At 46.7% G+C, this 22,587-nt stretch overlaps 1 protein-coding gene across 6 annotated transcripts in view; it reads left to right on the top strand.

Moving 5' to 3' along the window:
• znf131 (zinc finger protein 131) overlaps positions 1-22,587 on the top strand; it is a 104,975-nt gene that overhangs the window by 44,234 nt on the left and 38,154 nt on the right. For all 6 annotated transcript variants that reach the window (XM_070877600.1, XM_070877576.1, XM_070877607.1 and 3 more), the window contains exon 2: positions 1,328-1,463. In XM_070877600.1, coding sequence (XP_070733701.1) covers positions 1,337-1,463 — 127 coding nt within the window. In that variant the 5' untranslated portion in view covers positions 1,328-1,336. The remainder of the gene's footprint in view (positions 1-1,327; positions 1,464-22,587) is intronic.

The following is a 22,587-nucleotide window of genomic DNA, read 5'->3' as shown; positions in this document are numbered from 1 at the left end:
TAGGCTGGGTAGCTCTTATTCAGCCGGCACGGACACGATGGGACGAACGGCCTCCTTCTGTGCTGTAAATTTCTCGGATTGTCTGAATATAAGCCAAGTTTGTGCAACCTGATCTTGTAATTGAACCCTCTAAGCCCCGTTAGCATTCTGGTGAATCTACGCTGCATCAGCTCCAGGGGCCAATATATCCTTCCTGAGGTGCGGTGCCCAAAACTGACGCAGTGCGACAGAGGTGGTCTAACCAAGGATCTGTACTACTGAAGTCAATAGATTACGATTAGGAGCAGCTCACCCAGCCCAGGGATGCTGCTGCTAATTAGGAGCAGCTCCCTCAGCACAGATTGTAACGAGCTGAAATTGGGGACTTGGCCCGGAGAGTGTTGCATGGAGCAGTCCCGTGCAATAAGTTATTAAGTCGGTTCACGGACTCCCAGGCCGCCTGCAATTTCTGCGGTCTGGAGGGTCCTTGTTCCATGTTTAGAAACATAGAAACATAGAAAATAGGTGCAGGAGTATGCCATTCGGCACTTCGAGCCTGCACCGCCATTCAATATGATCATGGCTGATCATGCAACTTCAGTACCCCATTCCTGCTTTCTCTCCATACCCCTTGATCCCTTTAGCCGTAAGGGCCACATCTAACTCCTTTTTGAATATATCTAACGAACTGGCCTCAACAACTTTCTGTGGTGGAGAATTCCACAGGTTCACAATTTTCTGAGTGAAGAAGTTTCTCCTCATCTTGATCCTAAATGGCTTACCCCTTATCCTTAGACTGTGACCCCTGGTTCTGGACTTCCTCAACATCGGGAACATTCTTCCTGCATCTAACCTGTCCGGTCCCGTCAGAATTTTATATGTTTCCATGAGATTCCTTCTCATTCTTCTAAATTCCAGTGAATATAAGCCGAGTCGATACAGTCTTTCACTCAGAGGGTTACGAATCTTTGGAATTCTCTACCCAAAGGGTTGCGTATATTTAAGGCTGAGGTAGATAGATTTTTAGACTCTAGGGGAATCGAGAGATATGGGGAAGGGGCGGGAAGGTGGAGTTGAGGTTGTGGATCAGTCATGATCTTATTGAATGGCGGAGCAGGCTTGAGGGGCCATATGGCCTACAACTGCTCCTAATTCTTATGTTACAAGATCAAGATGAACCTGGGACTTTCTGGGTCCTTTCATTCAGTGCCATGTCCAGTGCGTTAACCCTCTCGGCCAGCTCTTCTTGTCAGGAAGGAAAGTAATTTGGAATCAAAATAACGGAATGGATGGAGGCATTGAACAGCATTTTAAAGGGAGGCCTTTGGGTCTGTGCTTTGTTTTCCAGTCACCCGACATGGCAGCAGAGGAGGTGTTGGTGGACCATGTTCATGAGGTACCGAGCCACTACAAGGTGGTACTGGACAGACTGAACGAACAGCGGCAGCAGGAGCAATTTACCGACATCACCCTCATCGTGGACGGTCAGTACTTCGTGCTCGCTTCTTGTGTTTAGGTCCGTGGGAGGAACCATGTTCTTTGGGTGGGGGAAAGGGAGTCGGGTCTTGCTATTTACACCACCAAAAATCGACCACAAGTGTTATGTCATTTAAAAAAAAAACATAATTTGTACAAAACTGCGTGAGCAGTAACTTCTGTACGGGGCAATGAATCAGCCTGGCTCAGTTGGTGGCGTTCGCGCTCCTGGGTCAGAGGTCGTCAGTTCAAGCACATAATCCTCAGTGCCGTACTCAGCGAGTGCTGCATGGTCGGAGGTGCCATCCTCCATAAAGTGAAGTTCTGCCTGACAAAGGTGCTGTTAAAGAATGGTCGCCTTCCTTTGTTCTTGCACTATCATAAGTAGATATTAGAAAGACCTAATATTCCCTTCAACATCCCCGAAACTTGTCACATAACCTCAACATCACCCGAAACTGGTCAAATATCATCAACATCACCCGAAACTGGTCAAATATCCCCAAAATCACCTAAAATTGTTCAAATATCCTCAACATCACCTGAAACTGGTCAAATATCCCGAACATCACCCGAAACTGGTCAGATATCCCCAACATCAACCTGAAGCTGGTGAAATATCATCAACATCACCTGAAACTGGTCAAATATACCCAACATTTCCTGAAACTGGTCAAATATCCCCAACATCACCCGAAATATCCCCAACATCAACAGAAACTGGTCAAATATCATCAACATCACCTGAAACTGGTCAAATATAATCAAAATCATCTGAAACTGGTCACATATCGTCAAAATCACCTAAAATTGATCAAATATCCCCAACATCACCTAAAATTGGTCACATAAACCAAACATCACCTGAAGCTGGTCAAATATCGTCAGCGTCACCAGAAACTGGTCAAATATCATCAACATCACTTAAAATTGGTCAAATATCCCCAACATCACCTGAAACTGGCCAAATATCGGCAACATCACCTAAAACTGGTCAAATATCCCCAACATCACCCGAAACTGGTCAGATATCCCCAACATCAACTAAAATTTGTCAAATATCCCCAAAATGACCTGAAACTAGTCAAATATCATCAACATCATCTGAAACTGGTCAAATATCGTCAACGTCACCTGAAACTGTTCAAATATCGTCAACATCACCTGAAACTGATGAAATATCGGCAACATCAGCTAAAATTGGTCAAATATCCCCAACATCACCTAAAATTGGTCATATAAACCCAACATCACCTGAAACTCGTCAAATATCATCAACGTCACCTGAAACTGGTCAAATATCGTCAATATCACCTGAAACTGGTCAAATATCCCCAACGTCAACCGAAACTGGTCAAATATCATCAATATCACCTGAAACTGGTCAAATATCCCCAACGTCAACCGAAACTGGTCAAATATCATCAATATCACCTGAAACTGGTCAAATATCAACATCACCTAAAATTGGTCAAATATCCCCAACATCTCCTGAAACTGGTCAAATATCGTCAACATCACCCGAAACAGGTCAAATATCCCCTACATCACCTGAAACTGGTCAACTATCCCCAACATCACCTGAAACTGGTCAAATATCCCTAACATCGCCTGAAACTGGTCAAATATCGTCAACATCAGCTGAAACTGGTCAAATATCGTCAACATCACCTGAAACTGGTCAAATATCCGCAACATCACCTGAAACTGTTTAAATATCGTCAATATCACCCGAAACTCGTCAAATATCGTCAGCATCACCTGAAATGGTCAAATATCCTTAACATCACCTGAAACTGGTCAAATATCAACAACATCACCTGAAACTGGTCAAATATCGGCAACATCACCTGAAACTGGTCAAATATCCCCAACGTCACCTGAAACTGGTCAAATATCATCAACATCACCCGAAACTGGTCAAATATCCCCAACATCACCTGAAACTGGCCAAATATCGGCAACATCACCTGAAACTGGTCAAATATCCCCAACATCACCTGAAACTGGTCAAATATCCCCAACATCACCTGAAACTGGTCAAATATCCCCAACATCACCTGAAACTGGTCAAATATCCCCCAACATCACCTGAAACTGGTCAAACATCAGCAACATCACCTAAAACTGGTCAAATATCCCCAACATCACCTGAAACTGGTCAGATATCCCCAGCATCAACTATAATTTGTCAAATATCCCCAACATGACCCGAAACTGGTCAAATATCCCCAACATCACCTGAAACTGGTCAAAAAACATCAACATCACCTGAAACTGGTCAAATATCTCCAATGTCACCTGAAACTGGTCAAATATCGTCAACATCACCTGAAACTGGTGAAATATCGGCAACATCACCTAAAATTGGTCAAATATCCCCAACATCACCTGAAACTGGTCAAATATCGTCAACATCACCTGAAACTGGTCAAATATCCCCAACATCACCTGAAACTGGTCAAATATCGTCAACATCACCTGAAACTGGTCAAATATCCCCAACATCACCTAAAACTGGTCAAATATCCCCAACATCAACCGAAACTGGTCAAATATCGGCAACATCACCTGAAACTGGTCAAATATCAGCAACATCACCTAAAACTGGTCAAATATCCCCAACATCACCCGAAACTGGTCAGATATCCCCAACATCACCTGAAACTGGTCAAATATCGTCAACGTCACCTGAAACTGGTCAAATATCGTCAACATCACCTGAAACTGGTGAAATATCGGCAACATCACCTAAAATTGGTCAAATATCCCCAACATCACCTGAAACTGGTCAAATATCCCCAACATCACCTGAACTGGTCAAATATCCCCAACATCACCTGAAACTGGCCAAATATCGGCAACATCACCTGAAACTGGTCAAATATCCCCAACATCACCTGAAACTGGTCAAATATCCCCAACATCACCTGAAACTGGTCAAATATCCCCAACATCACCTGAAACTGGTCAAACATCAGCAACATCACCTAAAACTGGTCAAATATCCCCAACATCACCCGAAACTGGTCAGATATCCCCAGCATCAACTATAATTTGTCAAATATCCCCAACATGACCCGAAACTGGTCAAATATCCCCAACATCACCTGAAACTGGTCAAAAAACTCCAACATCACCTGAAACTGGTCAAATATCTCCAACGTCACCTGAAACTGGTCAAATATCGTCAACATCACCTGAAACTGGTCAAATATCGTCAACATCACCTGAAACTGGTCAAATATCGGCAACATTACCTAAAATTGGTCAAATATCCTCAACATCACCTAAAATTGGTCATACCCAACATCACCTGAAACTGGTCAAATATCGTCAACGTCACCAGAAACTGGTCAAATATCATCAATATCACGCGAAACTGGTCAAATATCATCAACATCACCTAAAATTGGTCATATATCCCCAACATCACCTGAAACTGGTCAAATATCGTCAACATCACCTGAAACTAGTCAAATATCGTCAACATCACCTGAAACTGGTCAAATATCCCCAACATTACCTGAAACTGGTCAAATATCCCCAACATCAACCGAAACTGGTCAAATATCGTCAACATCACCTGAAACTGGTCAAATATAATCAAAATCACCTGAAACTGGTGAAATATCGACAAAATCACCTGAAACTGGTCAAATATCTCCAACATCTCCTAAAATTGGTCATATAAACCCAACATCACCCGAAACTGGTCAGATATCCCCAACATCACCTGAAACTGGTCAAATATCGTCAACGTCACCTGAAACTGGTCAAATATCATCAATATCACCCGAAACTGGTCAAATATCCCCAACATCACCTGAAACTGGTGAAATATCGTCAACATCACCTGAAACTGGTCAAATATCATCAATATCACCCGAAACTGGTCAAATATCCCCAACATCACCTGAACTGGTCAAATATTCCCAACATCACCTGAAACTGGCCAAATATCGACAACATCATCTGAAACTGGTCAAATATCCCCAACATCACCTGAACTGGTCAAATATCCCCAACATCACCTGAAACTGGCCAAATATCGGCAACATCATCTGAAACTGGTCAAATATCCCCAACATCACCTGAACTGGTCAAATATCCCCAACATCACCTGAAACTGGCCAAATATCGGCAACATCATCTGAAACTGGTCAAATATCCCCAACATCACCTGAAACTGGTCAAATATCCCCAACATCACCTGAAACTGGCCAAATATCGACAACATCATCTGAAACTGGTCAAATATCCCCAACATCACCTGAACTGGTCAAATATCCCCAACATCACCTGAAACTGGCCAAATATCGGCAACATCATCTGAAACTGGTCAAATATCCCCAACATCACCTGAAACTGGTCAAATATCCCCAACATCACCTGAAACTGGTCAAATATCCCCAACATCACCTGAAACTGGTCAAATATCCCCAACATCACCTGAAACTGGTCAAATATCGGCAACATCATCTGAAACTGGTCAAATATCCCCAACATCACCTGAAACTGGTCAAATATCCCCAACATCACCTGAAACTGGTCAAATATCCCCAACATCACCTGAAACTGGTCAAATATCCCCAACATCACCTGAAACTGGTCAAATATCCCCAACATCACCTGAAACTGGTCAAATATCGGCAACATCATCTGAAACTGGTCAAATATCCCCAACATCACCTGAAACTGGTCAAATATCCCCAACATCACCTGAAACTGGTCAAATATCGGCAACATCACCTGAACTGGTCAAATATCCCCAACATCACCTGAAACTGGTCAAACATCAGCAACATCACCTAAAACTGGTCAAATATCCCCAACATCACCCGAAACTGGTCAGCTATCCCCAGCATCAACTATAATTTGTCAAATATCCCCAACATGACCCGAAACTGGTCAAATATCCCCAACATCACCTGAAACTGGTCAAAAAACTCCAACATCACCTGAAACTGGTCAAATATCTCCAACGTCACCTGAAACTGGTCAAATATCTCCAACGTCACCTGAAACTGGTCAAATATCGTCAATGTCACCAGAAACTGGTCAAATATCATCAATATCACCCGAAACTGGTCAAATATCATCAACATCAACAAAAATTGGTCAAATATCCCCAACATCACCTGAAACTGGTCAAATATAATCAAAATCACCTGAAACTGGTGAAATATCGTCAAAATCACCTGAAACTGGTCAAATATCCCCAACATCACTTGAAACTGGTCAAATATCGGCAACATCACCTGAAACTGGTCAAATATCCCCAACATCGCCTGAAACTGGTCAAATATAATCAGAATCACCTGAAACTGGTCAAATATTGGCAACATCACCTGAAACTGGTCAAATATCCCCACCATCACCTAAACTGGTCAAATATCCCCAACATCACCTGAAACTGGCCAAATATCGGCAACATCACCTGAAACTGGTCAAATATCCCCAACATCACCTGAAACTGGTCAAATATCAGCAATATCACCTAAAACTGGTCAAATATCCCCAACATCACCCGAAACTGATCAGATATCCCCAACATCAACTAAAATTTGTCAAATATCCCCAATATGACCCGAAACTGGTCAAATATCCCCAACATCACCTGAAACTGGTCAAATATCGTCAACATCACCTGAAACTGGTGAAATATCGGCAACATCACCTAAAATTGGTCAAATATCCCCAACATCACCTGAAACTGGTCAAATATCGTCAACATCACCTGAAACTAGTCAAATATCGTCAACATCACCTGAAACTGGTCAAATATCCCCAACATCACCCGAAACTGGTCAAATATCCCCAACATCACCTGAAACTGGTCAAATATCGGCAACATCATCTGAAACTGGTCAAATATCCCCAACATCACCTGAAACTGGTCAAATATCCCCAACATCACCTGAAACTGGTCAAATATCGGCAACATCACCTGAACTGGTCAAATATCCCCAACATCACCTGAAACTGGTCAAACATCAGCAACATCACCTAAAACTGGTCAAATATCCCCAACATCACCCGAAACTGGTCAGATATCCCCAGCATCAACTATAATTTGTCAAATATCCCCAACATGACCCGAAACTGGTCAAATATCCCCAACATCACCTGAAACTGGTCAAAAAACTCCAACATCACCTGAAACTGGTCAAATATCTCCAACGTCACCTGAAACTGGTCAAATATCTCCAACGTCACCTGAAACTGGTCAAATATCGTCAATGTCACCAGAAACTGGTCAAATATCAATATCACCCGAAACTGGTCAAATATCATCAACATCAACAAAAATTGGTCAAATATCCCCAACATCACCTGAAACTGGTCAAATATAATCAAAATCACCTGAAACTGGTGAAATATCGTCAAAATCACCTGAAACTGGTCAAATATCCCCAACATCACCTGAAACTGGTCAAATATCGGCAACATCACCTGAAACTGGTCAAATATCCCCAACATCGCCTGAAACTGGTCAAATATAATCAGAATCACCTGAAACTGGTCAAATATTGGCAACATCACCTGAAACTGGTCAAATATCCCCACCATCACCTAAACTGGTCAAATATCCCCAACATCACCTGAAACTGGCCAAATATCGGCAACATCACCTGAAACTGGTCAAATATCCCCAACATCACCTGAAACTGGTCAAATATCAGCAATATCACCTAAAACTGGTCAAATATCCCCAACATCACCCGAAACTGATCAGATATCCCCAACATCAACTAAAATTTGTCAAATATCCCCAATATGACCCGAAACTGGTCAAATATCCCCAACATCACCTGAAACTGGTCAAATATCGTCAACATCACCTGAAACTGGTGAAATATCGGCAACATCACCTAAAATTGGTCAAATATCCCCAACATCACCTAAAATTGGTCATATAAACCCAACGTCACCTGAAACTGGTCAAATATCGTCAACGTCACACGAAACTGGTCAAATATCCCCAACATCACCTGAAACTGGTCAAATATCGTCAACATCACCTGAAACTGGTGAAATATCGGCAACATCACCTAAAATTGGTCAAATATCCCCAACATCACCTAAAATTGGTCATATAAACCCAACGTCACCTGAAACTGGTCAAATATCGTCAACGTCACCCGAAACTGGTCAAATATCATCAACATCACCTAAAATTGGTCAAATATCCCCAATATCACCTGAAACTGGTCAAATATCGTCAACATCACCTGAAACTAGTCAAATATCGTCAACATCACCTGAAACTGGTCAAATATCCCCAACATCACCTGAAACTGGTCAAATATCGGCAACATCACCTGAAACTGGTCAAATATCCCCAACATCGCCTGAAACTGGTCAAATATAATCAGAATCACCTGAAACTGGTCAAATATTGGCAACATCACCTGAAACTGGTCAAATATCCCCACCATCACCTAAACTGGTCAAATATCCCCAACATCACCTGAAACTGGCCAAATATCGGCAACATCACCTGAAACTGGTCAAATATCCCCAACATCACCTGAAACTGGTCAAATATCAGCAATATCACCTAAAACTGGTCAAATATCCCCAACATCACCCGAAACTGATCAGATATCCCCAACATCAACTAAAATTTGTCAAATATCCCCAATATGACCCGAAACTGGTCAAATATCCCCAACATCACCTGAAACTGGTCAAATATCGTCAACATCACCTGAAACTGGTGAAATATCGGCAACATCACCTAAAATTGGTCAAATATCCCCAACATCACCTAAAATTGGTCATATAAACCCAACGTCACCTGAAACTGGTCAAATATCGTCAACGTCACCCGAAACTGGTCAAATATCCCCAACATCACCTGAAACTGGTCAAATATCGTCAACATCACCTGAAACTGGTGAAATATCGGCAACATCACCTAAAATTGGTCAAATATCCCCAACATCACCTAAAATTGGTCATATAAACCCAACGTCACCTGAAACTGGTCAAATATCGTCAACGTCACCCGAAACTGGTCAAATATCATCAACATCACCTAAAATTGGTCAAATATCCCCAATATCACCTGAAACTGGTCAAATATCGTCAACATCACCTGAAACTAGTCAAATATCGTCAACATCACCTGAAACTGGTCAAATATCCCCAACATCACCCGAAACTGGTCAAATATCCCCAACATCACCTGAAACTGGTCAAATATCCCCAACATCAACTGAAACTGGTCAAATATCGTCAACATCACCTGAAACTGGTCAAATATAATCAAAATCACCTGAAACTGGTGAAATATCGTCAAAATCACCTGAAACTGGTCAAATATCCCCAACATCACCTGAAACCGGTCAAATATCGTCAACATCAGCTGAAACTGGTCAAATATCGGAAACATCACCTAAAACTGATCAAATATACCCAACATCACCTGAAACTGGTCAAATATCGTCAACATCACCTAAAACTGGTCAAATATCGGCAACATTATTTGAAACTGGTCAAATATCCGCAGCATCACCTGAAACTGTTTAAATATCATCAATATCACCCAAAACTGGTCAAATATCCCTAACATCACCTGAAACTGGTCAAATATCATCAACATCACCTGAAACTGGTCAAATATCATCAACATCACCCGAAACTGGTCAAATATCATCAACATCACTTAAAATTGGTCAAATATCCCCAACATCACCTGAAACTGGTCAAATATCAGCAATATCACCTGAAACTGGTCAAATATTGGCAACATCACCTAAAATTGGTTAAATATCCCCAACATCACCTGAAACTGGTCATATATCCCCAACATCACCAAAATTGGTCAAATATCCCCAACATCACCCGAAACTGGTCAGATATCGTCAACGTCACCTGAAACTGGTCAAATATCGTCAACATCACCTGAAACTGGTGAAATATCGGCAACATCATCTAAAATTGGTTAAATATCCCCAACATCACCTAAACATAGAAACATAGAAACATAGAAAATAGGTGCAGGAGTAGGCCATTCGGCCCTTCTAGCCTGCACCGCCATTCAATGAGTTCATGGCTGAACATTCAACTTCAGTACCCCATTCCTGCTTTCTTGCCATACCCCTTGATCCCCCTAGCAGTAAGGACCTCATCTAACCCCTTTTTGAATATATTTAGTGAATTGGCCTCAACAACTTTCTGTGGTAGAGAATTCCACAGGTTCACCACTCTCTGGGTGAAGAAGTTCCTCCGCATCTCGGTCCTAAATGGCTTACCCCTTATCCTTAGACTGTGACCCCTGGTTCTGGACTTCCCCAACATTGGGAACATTCTTCCTGCATCTAACCTGTCTAACCCCGTCAGAATTTTATATGTTTCTATGAGGTCCCCTCTCATTCTTCTGAACTCCAGTGAATACAAGCCCAGTTGATCCAGTCTTTCTTGATAGGTCAGTCCCGCCATCCCGGGAATCAGTCTGGTGAACCTTCGCTGCACTCCCTCAATAGCAAGAATGTCCTTCCTCAGGTTAGGAGACCAAAACTGTACACAATACTCCAGGTGTGGCCTCACCAATGCCCTGTACAACTGTAGCAACACCTCCCTGCCCCTGTACTCAAATCCCCTTGCTATGAAGGCCAACATGCCATTTGCTTTCTTAACCGCCTGCTGCACCTGCATGCCAACCTTCAATGACTGATGTACCATGACACCCAGGTCTCTTTGCACCTCCCCTTTTCCTAATCTGTCACCATTCAGATAATAGTCTGTCTCTCTGTTTTTACCACCAAAGTGGATAACCTCACATTTATCCACATTATACTTCATCTGCCATGCATTTGCCCACTCACCTAACCTATCCAAGTCGCTCTGCAGCCTCACAGCATCCTCCTCGCAGCTCACACTGCCACCCAACTTAGTGTCATCCGCAAATTTGGAGATACTACATTTAATCCCCTCATCTAAATCATTAATGTACAGCGTAAACAGCTGGGGCCCCAGCACAGAACCTTGCGGTACCCCACTAGTCACTGCCTGCCATTCTGAAAAGTACCCATTTACTCCTACTCTTTGCTTCCTGTCTGACAACCAGTTCTCAATCCATGTCAGTACACTACCCCCAATCCCATGTGCTCTAACTTTGCACATCAATCTCTTGTGTGGGACCTTGTCGAACGCCTTCTGAAAGTCCAAATATACCACATCAACTGGTTCTCCCTTATCCACTCTACTGGAAACATCCTCAAAAAATTCCAGAAGATTTGTCAAGCATGATTTCCCTTTCACAAATCCATGCTGACTTGGACCTATCATGTCACCTCTTTCCAAATGCACTGCTATGACATCCTTAATAATTGATTCCATCATTTTACCCAAACCGATGTCAGGCTGACCGGTCTATAATTCCCTGTTTTCTCTCTCCCTCCTTTTTTAAAAAGTGGGGTTACATTGGCTACCCTCCACTCCATAGGAACTGATCCAGAGTCAATGGAATGTTGGAAAATGACTGTCAACGCATCCACTATTTCCAAGGCCACCTCCTTAAGTACTCTGGGATGCAGTCCATCAGGCCCTGGGGATTTATCGGCCTTCAATCCCATCAATTTCCCCAACACAATTTCCCGGCTAATAAGGATTTCCCTCAGTTCCTTCTCCTTACTAGACCCCCCGACCCCTTTTATAACCGGAAGGTTGTTCGTGTCCTCCTTCGTGAATACCGAACCAAAGTACTTGTTCAATTGGTCCGCCATTTCTTTGTTCCCCGTTATGACTTCCCCTGATTCTGACTGCAGGGGACCTACATTTGTCTTTACTAACCTTTTTCTCTTTACATATCTATAGAAACTTTTGCAATCCGTCTTAATGTTCCCTGCAAGCTTCTTCTCATACTCCATTTTCCCTGCCCTAATCAAACCCTTTGTCCTCCTCTGCTGAGTTCTAAATTTCTCCCAGTCCCCAGGTCAAATATCGGCAAAATCACCTGAAACTGGTCAAATATCGGCAACATTAGCAATCTCATTTTGCGAGGCCCCTTGGGGAAGAGTGACCATAATATAGTGGAATTCTGCATTAGGATGGAGAATGAAACAGTTAATTCAGAGACCATGGTCCAGAACTTAAAGAAGGATAACTTTGAAGGTATGAGGCGTGAATTGGCTCGGATAGATTGGCGAATGATACTTAAGGGGTTGACTGTGGATGGGCAATGGCAGACATTTAGAGACCGCATGGATGAACTACAACAATTGTACATTCCTGTCTGGCGTAAAAATAAAAAAGGGAAGGTGGCTCAACCGTGGCTATCAAGGGAAATCAGGGATAGTATTAAAGCCAAGGAAGTGGCATACAAATTGGCCAGAAATAGCAGCGAACCCGGGGACTGGGAGAAATTTAGAACTCAGCAGAGGAGGACAAAGGGTTTGATTAGGGCAGGGAAAATGGAGTACGAGAAGAAGCTTGCAGGAAACATTAAGGCGGATTGCAAAAGTTTCTAAAGGTATGTAAAGAGAAAAAGGTTAGTAAAGACAAACGTAGGTCCCCTGCAGTCGGAATCGGGGAAGTCATAACGGGGAACAAAGAAATGGCAGACAATTGAACAAGTACTTTGGTTCGGTATTCACTAAGGAGGACAAAAACAACCTTCCGGATATAAAAGGGGTCAGAGGGTCTAGTAAGGAGGAGGAACTGAGGGAAATCTTTATTAGTTGGGAAATTGTGTTGGGGAAATTGATGGGATTGAAGGCCGATAAATCCCCAGGGCCTGATGGACTGCATCCCAGAGTACTTAAGGAGGTGGCCTTGGAAATAGCAGATGCATTGACAGTCATTCCATTGACTCTGGATCAGTTCCTATCGAGTGGAGGGTAGCCAATGTAACCCCACTTTTTAAAAAAGGAGGGAGAGAGAAAACACGGTATTATAGACCGGTCAGCCTGACATCAGTAGTGGGTAAAATGATGGAATCAATTATTAAGGATGTCATAGCAGTGCATTTGGAAAATGGTGACATGATAGGTCCAAGTCAGCATGGATTTGTGAAAGGGAAATCATGCTTGACAAACCTTCTGAAATTTTTTGAGGATGTTTCCAGTAAAGTGGACAAGGGAGAACCAGTTGATGTGGTATATTTGGACTTTCAGAAGGCTTTCGACAAGGTCCCACACAAGAGATTAATGTGCAAAGTTAAAGTACATGGGATTGGGAATAGTGTGCTGACGTGGATTGAGAACTGGTTGTCAGACAAGAAGCAAAGAGTAGGAGTAAATGGGTACTTTTCAGAATGGCAGGCAGTGACTAGCAGGGTACCGCAAGGTTCTGTGCTGGGGCCCCAGCTGTTTACATTGTACATTAATGATTTAGACGAGGGGATTAAATGTAGTATCTCCAAATTTGCAGATGACACTAAGTTGGGTGGCAGTGTGAGCTGCGAGGAGGATGCTATGAGGCTGCAGAGTGACTTGGATAGGTTAGGTGAGTGGGCAAATGCATGGCAGATGAAGTATAATGTGGATAAATGTGAGGTTATCCACTTAGGTGGTAAAAACAGAGAGACAGACTATTATCTTTGGTGACAGATTAGGAAAAGGGAAGGTGCAACGAGACCTGGGTGTCATGGTACATCAGTCATTGAAGGTTGGCATGCAGGTACAGCAGGCGGTTAAGAAAGCAAATGGCATGTTGGCCTTCATAGCGAGGGGATTTGAGTACAGGGGCAGGGAGGTGTTGCTACAGTTGTACAGGGCCTTGGTGAGGCCACACCTGGAGTATTGTGTACAGTTTTGGTCTCCTAACTTGAGGAAGGACATTCTTGCTATTGAGGGAGTGCAGCGAAGATTCACCAGACTGATTCCCGGGAAGGTTGTACTGACCTATCAAGAAAGACTCGGTCAACTGGGCTTGTATTCACTGGAGTTCAGAAGAATGAGAGGGGACCTCATAGAAATGTTTAAAATTCTAACGGGGTTAGACAGGTTAGATGCAGGAAGAATGTTCCCAATGTCGGCGAAGTCCAGAACCAGAGGTCACAGTCTAAGGATAAGGGGTAAGCCATTTAGGACTGAGATGAGGAGAAACTTCTTCACCCAGAGAGAGGTAAACCTGTGGAATTCTCTACCACAGAAGGTAGTTGAGGCCAATTCACTAAATATATTCAAAAGGGAGTTAGATGGTGTCCTTACTACTCGGGGGATCAAGGGGTATGGCGAGAAAGCAGGAATGGGGTACTGAACTTGCATGTTCAGCCATGAACTCATTGAATGGCGGTGCAGGCTATAAGGGCTGAATGGCCTACTCCTGCACCTATTTTCTATGTTTCTATGTAACATCACCTAAAATTGGTCAAATATCCCCAACATCACCCAAAAGTGGTCAAATATCGTCAACATCACCCGAAACTGGTCAAATATCCCGAACATCACCTGAAACTGGTCAAATATCACCAACATCACCTGAAACTGGTCAAATATCCCCAACATCACCTGAAATTGGTCCAATATCCCCAACATCACCTGAAACTAGTCAAATATCAGCAACATCACCTAAAATTGGTCAAATATCCCCAACATCACCTGAAACTGGTCAAATATCCCCAACATCACCTGAAACTGGTCAAATATCGTCAACATCACCTGAAACTGGTCAAATATCCCCAACATCACCTGAAATTGGTCCAGTATCCCCAAAATCACCTGAAACTAGTCAAATATCGGCAACATCACCTAAAATTGGTCAAATATCGTCAACATCACCCGAAACTGGTCAAATATCCCCAACATCACCTGAAACTGGTCAAATATCATCAAACCGGACGGTCTGCACCTAGGCAGGACCGGAACCAATGTCCTAGGGGGAGTGTTTGCTCGTGCTGTTGCGGAGGAGTTAAACTAATATGGCAGGGGGATGGGAACCAATACAGGGAGACAGAGGGAAACAAAAAGGAGACAAAAGCAAAAGACAGAAAGGAGATGAGTAAAAGTGGAGGGCAGAGAAACCCAAGGCAAAAAACAAAAAGGGCCACTGAATGTAAAGGGGCTGCAGGGGGGGTCAAAACTAAAAATCATGGTTTAAATACTCGTATTAAAACACTCTACCTTAATGCACGCAGCATTCAAAATAAAGTAAATGAGTTGACGGCACAAATCATTACAAATGGGTATGATTTGGTGGCCATTACAGAAATGTGGTTGCATGGTGGCCAAGACTGGGAATTAAACATACAGGGGTATCTGACGATTCGGAAAGATAGACAAGAAGGGAAAGGAGGTGGGTAGCTCTGTTAATAAAGGATGATATTAGGGCAGTTGTGAGAGACGATATTGGCTCTAATGAACAAAATGTTGAATCATTGTGGGCGGAGATCAGAGATAGTAAGGGAAAAAAGTCACTGGTGGGCGTAGTTTATAGGCCCCCAAATAATAACTTCACGGTGGGGTGGGCAATAATCAAGGGAATAATGGAGGCATGTGAAAAAGGAATGGCAGTAATCATGGGAGATTTTAACCTACATATCGATTGGTCAAATCAAATCGCACTGGGTAGCCTGGAGGAGGAATTCATAGAATGCATACGGGATTGTTTCTTAAAACAGTATGTTACAGAACCTACAAGGGAGCAAGCTATCTTAGATCTGGTCCTGTGTAATGAGACAGGAATAATAAACGATCTCCAGATAAAAGATCCTCTCGGAATGAGTGATCACAGTATGGTTGAATTTGTAATACAGATTGAGGGTGAGGAAGTAGTGTCTTAAATGAGCGTACTATGCTAAAACAAAGAGGACTACAGTGGGATGAGGGCAGAGTTGGCTAAAGTAGACTGGAAACACAGACTAAACGGTGGCACAATTGAGGAACAGTGGAGGACTTTTAAGGAGTTCTTTCATCGTGCTCAACAAAAATATATTCCAGTGAAAAAGAAGGGCGGTAAGAGAAGGGATAACCAGCCGTGGATAACCAAGGAAATAAAGGAGAGTATCAAATTAAAAACCAATGCGTATAAGGTGGCCAAGGTTAGTGGGAAAATAGAAGATTGGGAAAATTTTAAACGACAGCAAAGAACGACTAAGAAAGCAATAAAGAAAGGAAAGATAGATTACGAAGGTAAACTTGCGCAAAACATAAAAATGGATAGTAAAAGCTTTTACAGACATACAAAACGGAAAAGAGTGACTAAAGTAAATGTTGGTCCCTTAGAAGATGAGAAGGGGGATTTAATAATGGGAAATGTGGAAATGGCTGAGACCTTAAACAATTATTTTGCTTCGGTCTTCACAGTGGAAGACACAGAAACCATGCCAGAAATTGCTGGTCACAGGAATGTGGGAAGGGAGGACCTTGAGACAATCACTATCACTAGGGGGTAGTGCTGGACATGCTAATGGGACTCAAGGTAGACAAGTCCCCTGGTCCTGATGAAATGCATCCCAGGGTATTAAAAGAGATGGCGGAAGTTATAGCAGATGCATTCGTTATAATCTACCAAAATTCTCTGGACTCTGGGGAGGTACCAGCGGATTGGAAAGCAGCTAATGTAACGCCTCTGTTTAAAAAAGGGGGCAGACAAAAGACAGGTAACTATAGGCCGGTTAGTTTAACATCTGCATTGGGGAAAATGCTTCAAGCTTTCATTGAGGAAGAAATAGCGGGACATCTAGATAGGAATAGTGCAATCAAGCAGACGCAACATGGATTCATGAAGGGGAAATCATGTTGAACTAATTTACTGGAATTCTTTGAGGATATAACGAGCATGATGGATAGAGGTGTACCGATGGATGTGGTGTATTTAGATTTTCAAAAGGCATTCGATAAGGTGCCACACAAAAGGTTACTGCAGATGATAAAGGTACGCTGAGTCAGTGGAAATGTATTAGCATGGATAGAGAATCGGCTGGCTAACAGAAAGCAGAGAGTCGGGATAAATGGGTCCTTTTCGGTTGGAAATCAGTGGTTTGTGGTGTGCCACAGGGATCGGTGCTGGGACCACAACTGTTTACAATATATATAGATGACCTGGAAGAAGGGACAGAGTGTCGTGTAACAAAATTTGCAGATGACAGAAAGATTAGTGGGAAAGCGGGTTGTGCAGAGGACACAGAGAGGATGCAAAGAGATTTTGATAGGTTAAGCGAATGGGCTAAGGTTTGGCAGATGGAATACAATGTCGGAAAGTGTGAGGTCATCCACCTTGGGAAAAAAAACAGTAAAAGGGAAAATTATTTGAATGGGGAGAAATTACAACATGCTGCGGTGCAGAGGGACCTGGGGGTCCTTGTGCATGAAACTCTTTTGGAGTAAACAAAAACATTAAACCGTGGCTCCCCGATCTGGGGGATGCACCAAACATTTACAATGCCCATTTGGTTTTTTTTGTGGGCACTAAAATAATATTATTTTCCTAAGTGCCCCCTATAAAAGGGCAGGGGGACACTAAAAAACACCAGCAATTAAAACAAATTAAACTTTAAAACATAAAATCAAATTAAAATTTGGTTGCCGGGCGTGACGATGCACTCCAGTCCCTCCGGTGCCCACCTCTCGCGGAAGGCCGCGAGCGTACCGGTGGACACCGCGTGCTCCATCTCCAAGGACACCCTGGCGCGGATGTATGCGCGGAAGAGAGGCAGGCAGTCAGGTTGAACGACCCCCTCGACCGCCCGCTGCCTGGACCGGCTGATGGCACCCTTAGCCGTGCCCAGGAGCAGTCCTACGAGGAGGCCCTCGGACCTACCCGCTCCCCTCCGCACAGGGTGTCCAAAGATCAGGAGTGTGGGACTGAAGTGCAGCCAGAATTTCAGGAGCAGCCCCTTTAAATAATGGAACAGGGGCTGCAACCTCATGCATTCCATAAAAACATGGAACACGAACTCTTCCAGACCGCAAAAATTGCAGGCGGCCTGGGAGCCCGAGAACCGGCTTAAAAATTTATTGCACGGCACTGCTCTGTGAACCACCCTCCAGGCCAAGTCCCCGATAAATACTGGGAGGACTCCCGCGTAGAGTGCCCTCCATCGGGGACCCTCGCCTCCTCCGGACGGCAAGATGGTACGCCATGGCGTGTCTGGACGGCAGGCGAGGATGGCAAAGTTGAGAGTGTGCAGGAGCAGCCCGTACAGGAAACCCCTCCGCGCGGAACTGAAAGGCACGGAGGGGATTTCCCCGAGGCGGCTCAAGTTGTGAGGCGCCGGCTCCCGAGGGAGGTTTCGGGGTTTGGCGCCGATGAGGAATTCCGTCCGGACGGGGGTCAGGTCGTACGGGATCTCCCCACGTGCTTGAGCCTCCTCGATGCACCTAACAGAGTCGGGGCCCAGAGCTGTTTTTAGCAACTCGATGGCATCGGCCGCGCGGCGGACGTTGGCAGAATTTAGGCGCCGTGCCAGCGTGTCTGGCGCCACCAGCCCGCTCCTCCGCCATCGAGCAGGTCCCTGACCCTGGTCACCTCACCAGCCACAGCCCTCTCGTCCGACCGCCACATAAAACCTCGGTCGTGGAGGTACGGATTCCCGAGCAGCGGCTCCTGCAGGACGGCCGCCACTCCAGCCGGTGGAGAGCTGCGCTTGGTGGAGACTTGTTCCAGACCCTGATGAGTTCCTTGTAAAAGACAGGCAGCTCCCGGAGGGCGGTCCTGACTCCCCCCAAGCTCACAAACAGGAGCTGCGTGTCGTAGTTGAAGCCGTGCTGCTGGCGGAAGAAATACGTCGCCAGAGCACGCCACCTAGGAGGGGGCTCAACGTAAAGGTATCTCTGCAGGGTCTGAAGACGGAAAGTCGCTAGCTGGGTGCTGACGCACACCAACGACTGACCGCCCTCCCCAAGCGGGCGCCTCAAGACCGCCGCAGAGACCCAGTGCTTCCTGTTGTTCCAGAAGAAGTCCACCAGCTTCTTCTGTATCTTGGCGACAAACGCAGGGGGAGGGGTCAAAGTGACCAGCCGGTAACACAACATTGCGGCCACCAGCTGGTTTATGACTAGCGCTCGACCACTGTAGGACAGCACTCGGAGCAGTCCTGTCCAGCGCCCTAGGCGAGCGGCGACCTTGGCCTCCAGCTCCTGCCAGTTCGCTGGCCAGGCTTCCTCGTCAGGGCTAAGGTAGACTCCCAGATAGAGGAGATGGGTCGTGCTCCAGGCAAAAGGCCTGAGCTCCTCCGGCAGGGAGTCCACCCACCACTGACCCACCAGGAGTCCGGAACATTTCTCCCAGTTGATTCTGGCGGAGGATGCGGCCGAGTAAATCTCCTGGCACTCACGCATCCTCCGCAGGTCAGCGGGATCCTCTACCGCGAGGAGCACGTCATCGGCGTAAGCCGAGAGGACGACCTCCACGCCCGGCCCTTGCAGAGCCAGTCCCGTCAACCTCGTCCGCAGGAGGCGCAGGAAAGGCTCCATGCAGACGGCGTGTAACTGGCCGGACATGGGGCATCCCTGGCGCACCCCTCTCCTAAAGCGAAGGGGCGCCGTCAAGGACCCGTTAACCTTAATCAGACACTCTGCGGCGGCGTACAAAAGTCGGATCCGGGCGACGAAATGAGTCCCGAACCCGAAAGCGTGCAGAGTTCCGAGCAGATAGTCGTGATCCGCCCTGTCGAACGCCTTCTCTTGGTCGAGGGAAAGGAAGGCCACCGACAGACCAGCCTCCTGGGAATAATGGATGAGGTCCCGGACCAGATGGATGTTATCGTGGATTGTCCGGCCCGGGACCGTATAGGACTGGTCGGGGTGGATCATGTGGTCCAGCACGGCACCAAGGCGAGCAGACATCGCCCTGGCGAAGATTTTGTAGTCCGTGCTGAGGAGGGAGACCGGGCGGCAGTTCTTAAGGAGGCGGAGATCGCCCTTCTTAGGCAGCAGGACGATGACTGCCCTGCGCCAAGAGAGGGGCAGCTCCCCGGTCGCCAGACTTTCCCCCAGGACCCGCGAGTAGTCGCCCCCCAGGACGTCCCAGAACGCCCTGTGGAACTCCACGGTCAGCCCGTCCAGCCCCGGGGATTTTCCCCTCGAGAGCCGGTCGAGGGCACCGGTCAGCTCCGCCAGGCTTAGCGGAGCTTCCAAATTTTCACCGCCCTCCGGGTTGACTTTCAGCAAGTCCTCCGACAAAACTCTACGCGCTTCCTCGCTGGACGGATCCGGAGAGAACAGAGCCCCATAATAGTCTCGGGCCCTGTTGTTGACGCCCTCCGGATCCGAGACGAGAGAGCCGTCGTCGGCCAGCAGCGTCAAGAGCTGCTTACGGACAGTCTGCCTTTTTTCCAGCGAGTAGAAGAAGGGGGAGCCGCGGTCCAGATCCCGCAGGAACCAGATCCGCGACCTCACGAACGCGCCTTGGGACCCGACGAGCTGCAGGTCCTTCAGCGCGGCCTTCTTCGCTTCGTACACCGTCCGCAGGGCCGGGTCCCCGACGACTTGACCGAGACGGGACTCTAGGTCGAGCACCTCTTTTTCTTGGCGCCCGACCCTGGCCGCCCGCCTCTTGGTCGACCCCCTCGCGTACTCTTGACATAAGACGCGGACGTGAGCCTTGCCCACGTCCCACCATAGCCTCAAGGAGGGGAAGCCCCCCTGCTTCCTTCTCCAGTCGGCCCAGAAACGACGGAACGAGTCCTGGAACCGCACGTCCTCCAGCAGCCGGTTGTTAAAATGCCAGTACGCGGACCCCGTCCTCGCGCGGAGCGAAGCGAGCTCTGCCCACACCAGGTGGTGGTCCGAACACGGCACCGGCCGCATGGAGGCCGCCGGGACGCAGGAAACGTACGCCCGAGACACGTAAAGGCGGTCGACTCTGGACCATCCTACTCCAGACCTCACCCAAGTAAAGGCGCTGGAGTCGGGATGGAGATTTCGCCAGACGTCCACCAAGTCAAAGGACCCGACCAGGTCCCTCAACTTCTCCATCGCCGTCATGCACTGCGGGGCACCGGAGCGGTCCCTCGCCTCGAGGGTGCAGTTAAAATTCCCCCCGAGGACAATGCAGTCGCCGACGTCGACGGAGCCAAGAAGAGCGGACACCTCTTCAAAGAAGCGCGTTTGCTGCGGGCCGGGCTGAGGGGCGTACACGTTCACGAGATGGAGCGGCACGTCCCCCAAGCGAACCGTTACGTGCAGCAAGCGGCCTGGCACGGGCTCCTCGATCCCCAAGATCTCCGGCTGAAAATGCGGGGCCAGCAAGATGGCCACCCCACTAGAAGTGGCGGTGAGGTGGCTCATGCGGACCTCTCCTTGCCATTCCAGGAGCCACGTGGCTTCGTCTCCCGGCACGGTGTGGGTTTCTTGCAGGAAGCACACTGTATATTTCCCCTCCCGCAGGAGCGAAAAATTGTTAAATCTACGATGTGCCCCTCTGCCGCCGTTGATGTTGAGGCTGGCTATGGTTATCTTCATGGCAAAAGCATAGTGCAACCTCTACCTTAACCTATTGTGGGGGAGGGAGCTGAGTCTTTTGTTGACCTCCACTCCTTCAGCAGTCCAGCGAGGAACTTTTTGAGCTGGTGCAGCTCAAGGCCCTGCGTCCTTGATAAGGGCCCGCCCGCGGCCATGGTTTTAGCGGCGGCGCGGACGGAAGCGATGATCAACACCGGCTCAGACCATCTTCCCAGGGCCAGACGGGCTTGGTCGCGGCGACCCCGGCACTGGACCAAAAAGTCCCGGAGTTCCTTTGCAGGAATGAGGAGGGTCTCAGCGGCGGACGCGAGCAGATCCACCGCCTCACTGGCAATGGACTCGAGATCTTCACCCGCGTCCTCCACCGAGTCCCCGTCCCCCTCCGGGAGGTCGCCGCTAGCAGCCGGCCCGTCGACTGCACGAGGTACGGCAAACGGCCCGGCCGCTCCATCTGGCCCTGGCTCTGCCCCGATCCCACCCCCAGGATCGTCGGCAGAGGAGTCCCCACTGGGCTCTTTTAAAATTGGTGCTGGGTCGGGAAGCGACAGCGGAAGGGGTTCCTCCTCCGCCCCAGGAACCGGGGAACACGGAGAGACCTGGTTTAGGAAGTTCTCCAGGTCCACCAAGTCCCTCAGCTCCAAAGTAGGGGGCGAGGGTTGTTGTTCTTCCCCCTCCCCGCCGCCACCCCCCGGCCCAGCGTGTGGATGTATGTTAAAATTATTTGCAGTGTCAGTTTCTGCCAAGTCGAGCAAATCCCGGGGGAAGTTGGGTTATT

This window comes from Pristiophorus japonicus, chromosome 1 (assembly GCF_044704955.1).
Source record: "Pristiophorus japonicus isolate sPriJap1 chromosome 1, sPriJap1.hap1, whole genome shotgun sequence".
In the NCBI taxonomy this organism is placed as follows: Eukaryota; Metazoa; Chordata; class Chondrichthyes; family Pristiophoridae; genus Pristiophorus; species Pristiophorus japonicus.
This window is presented reverse-complemented; position numbering and strand designations above follow the sequence as displayed.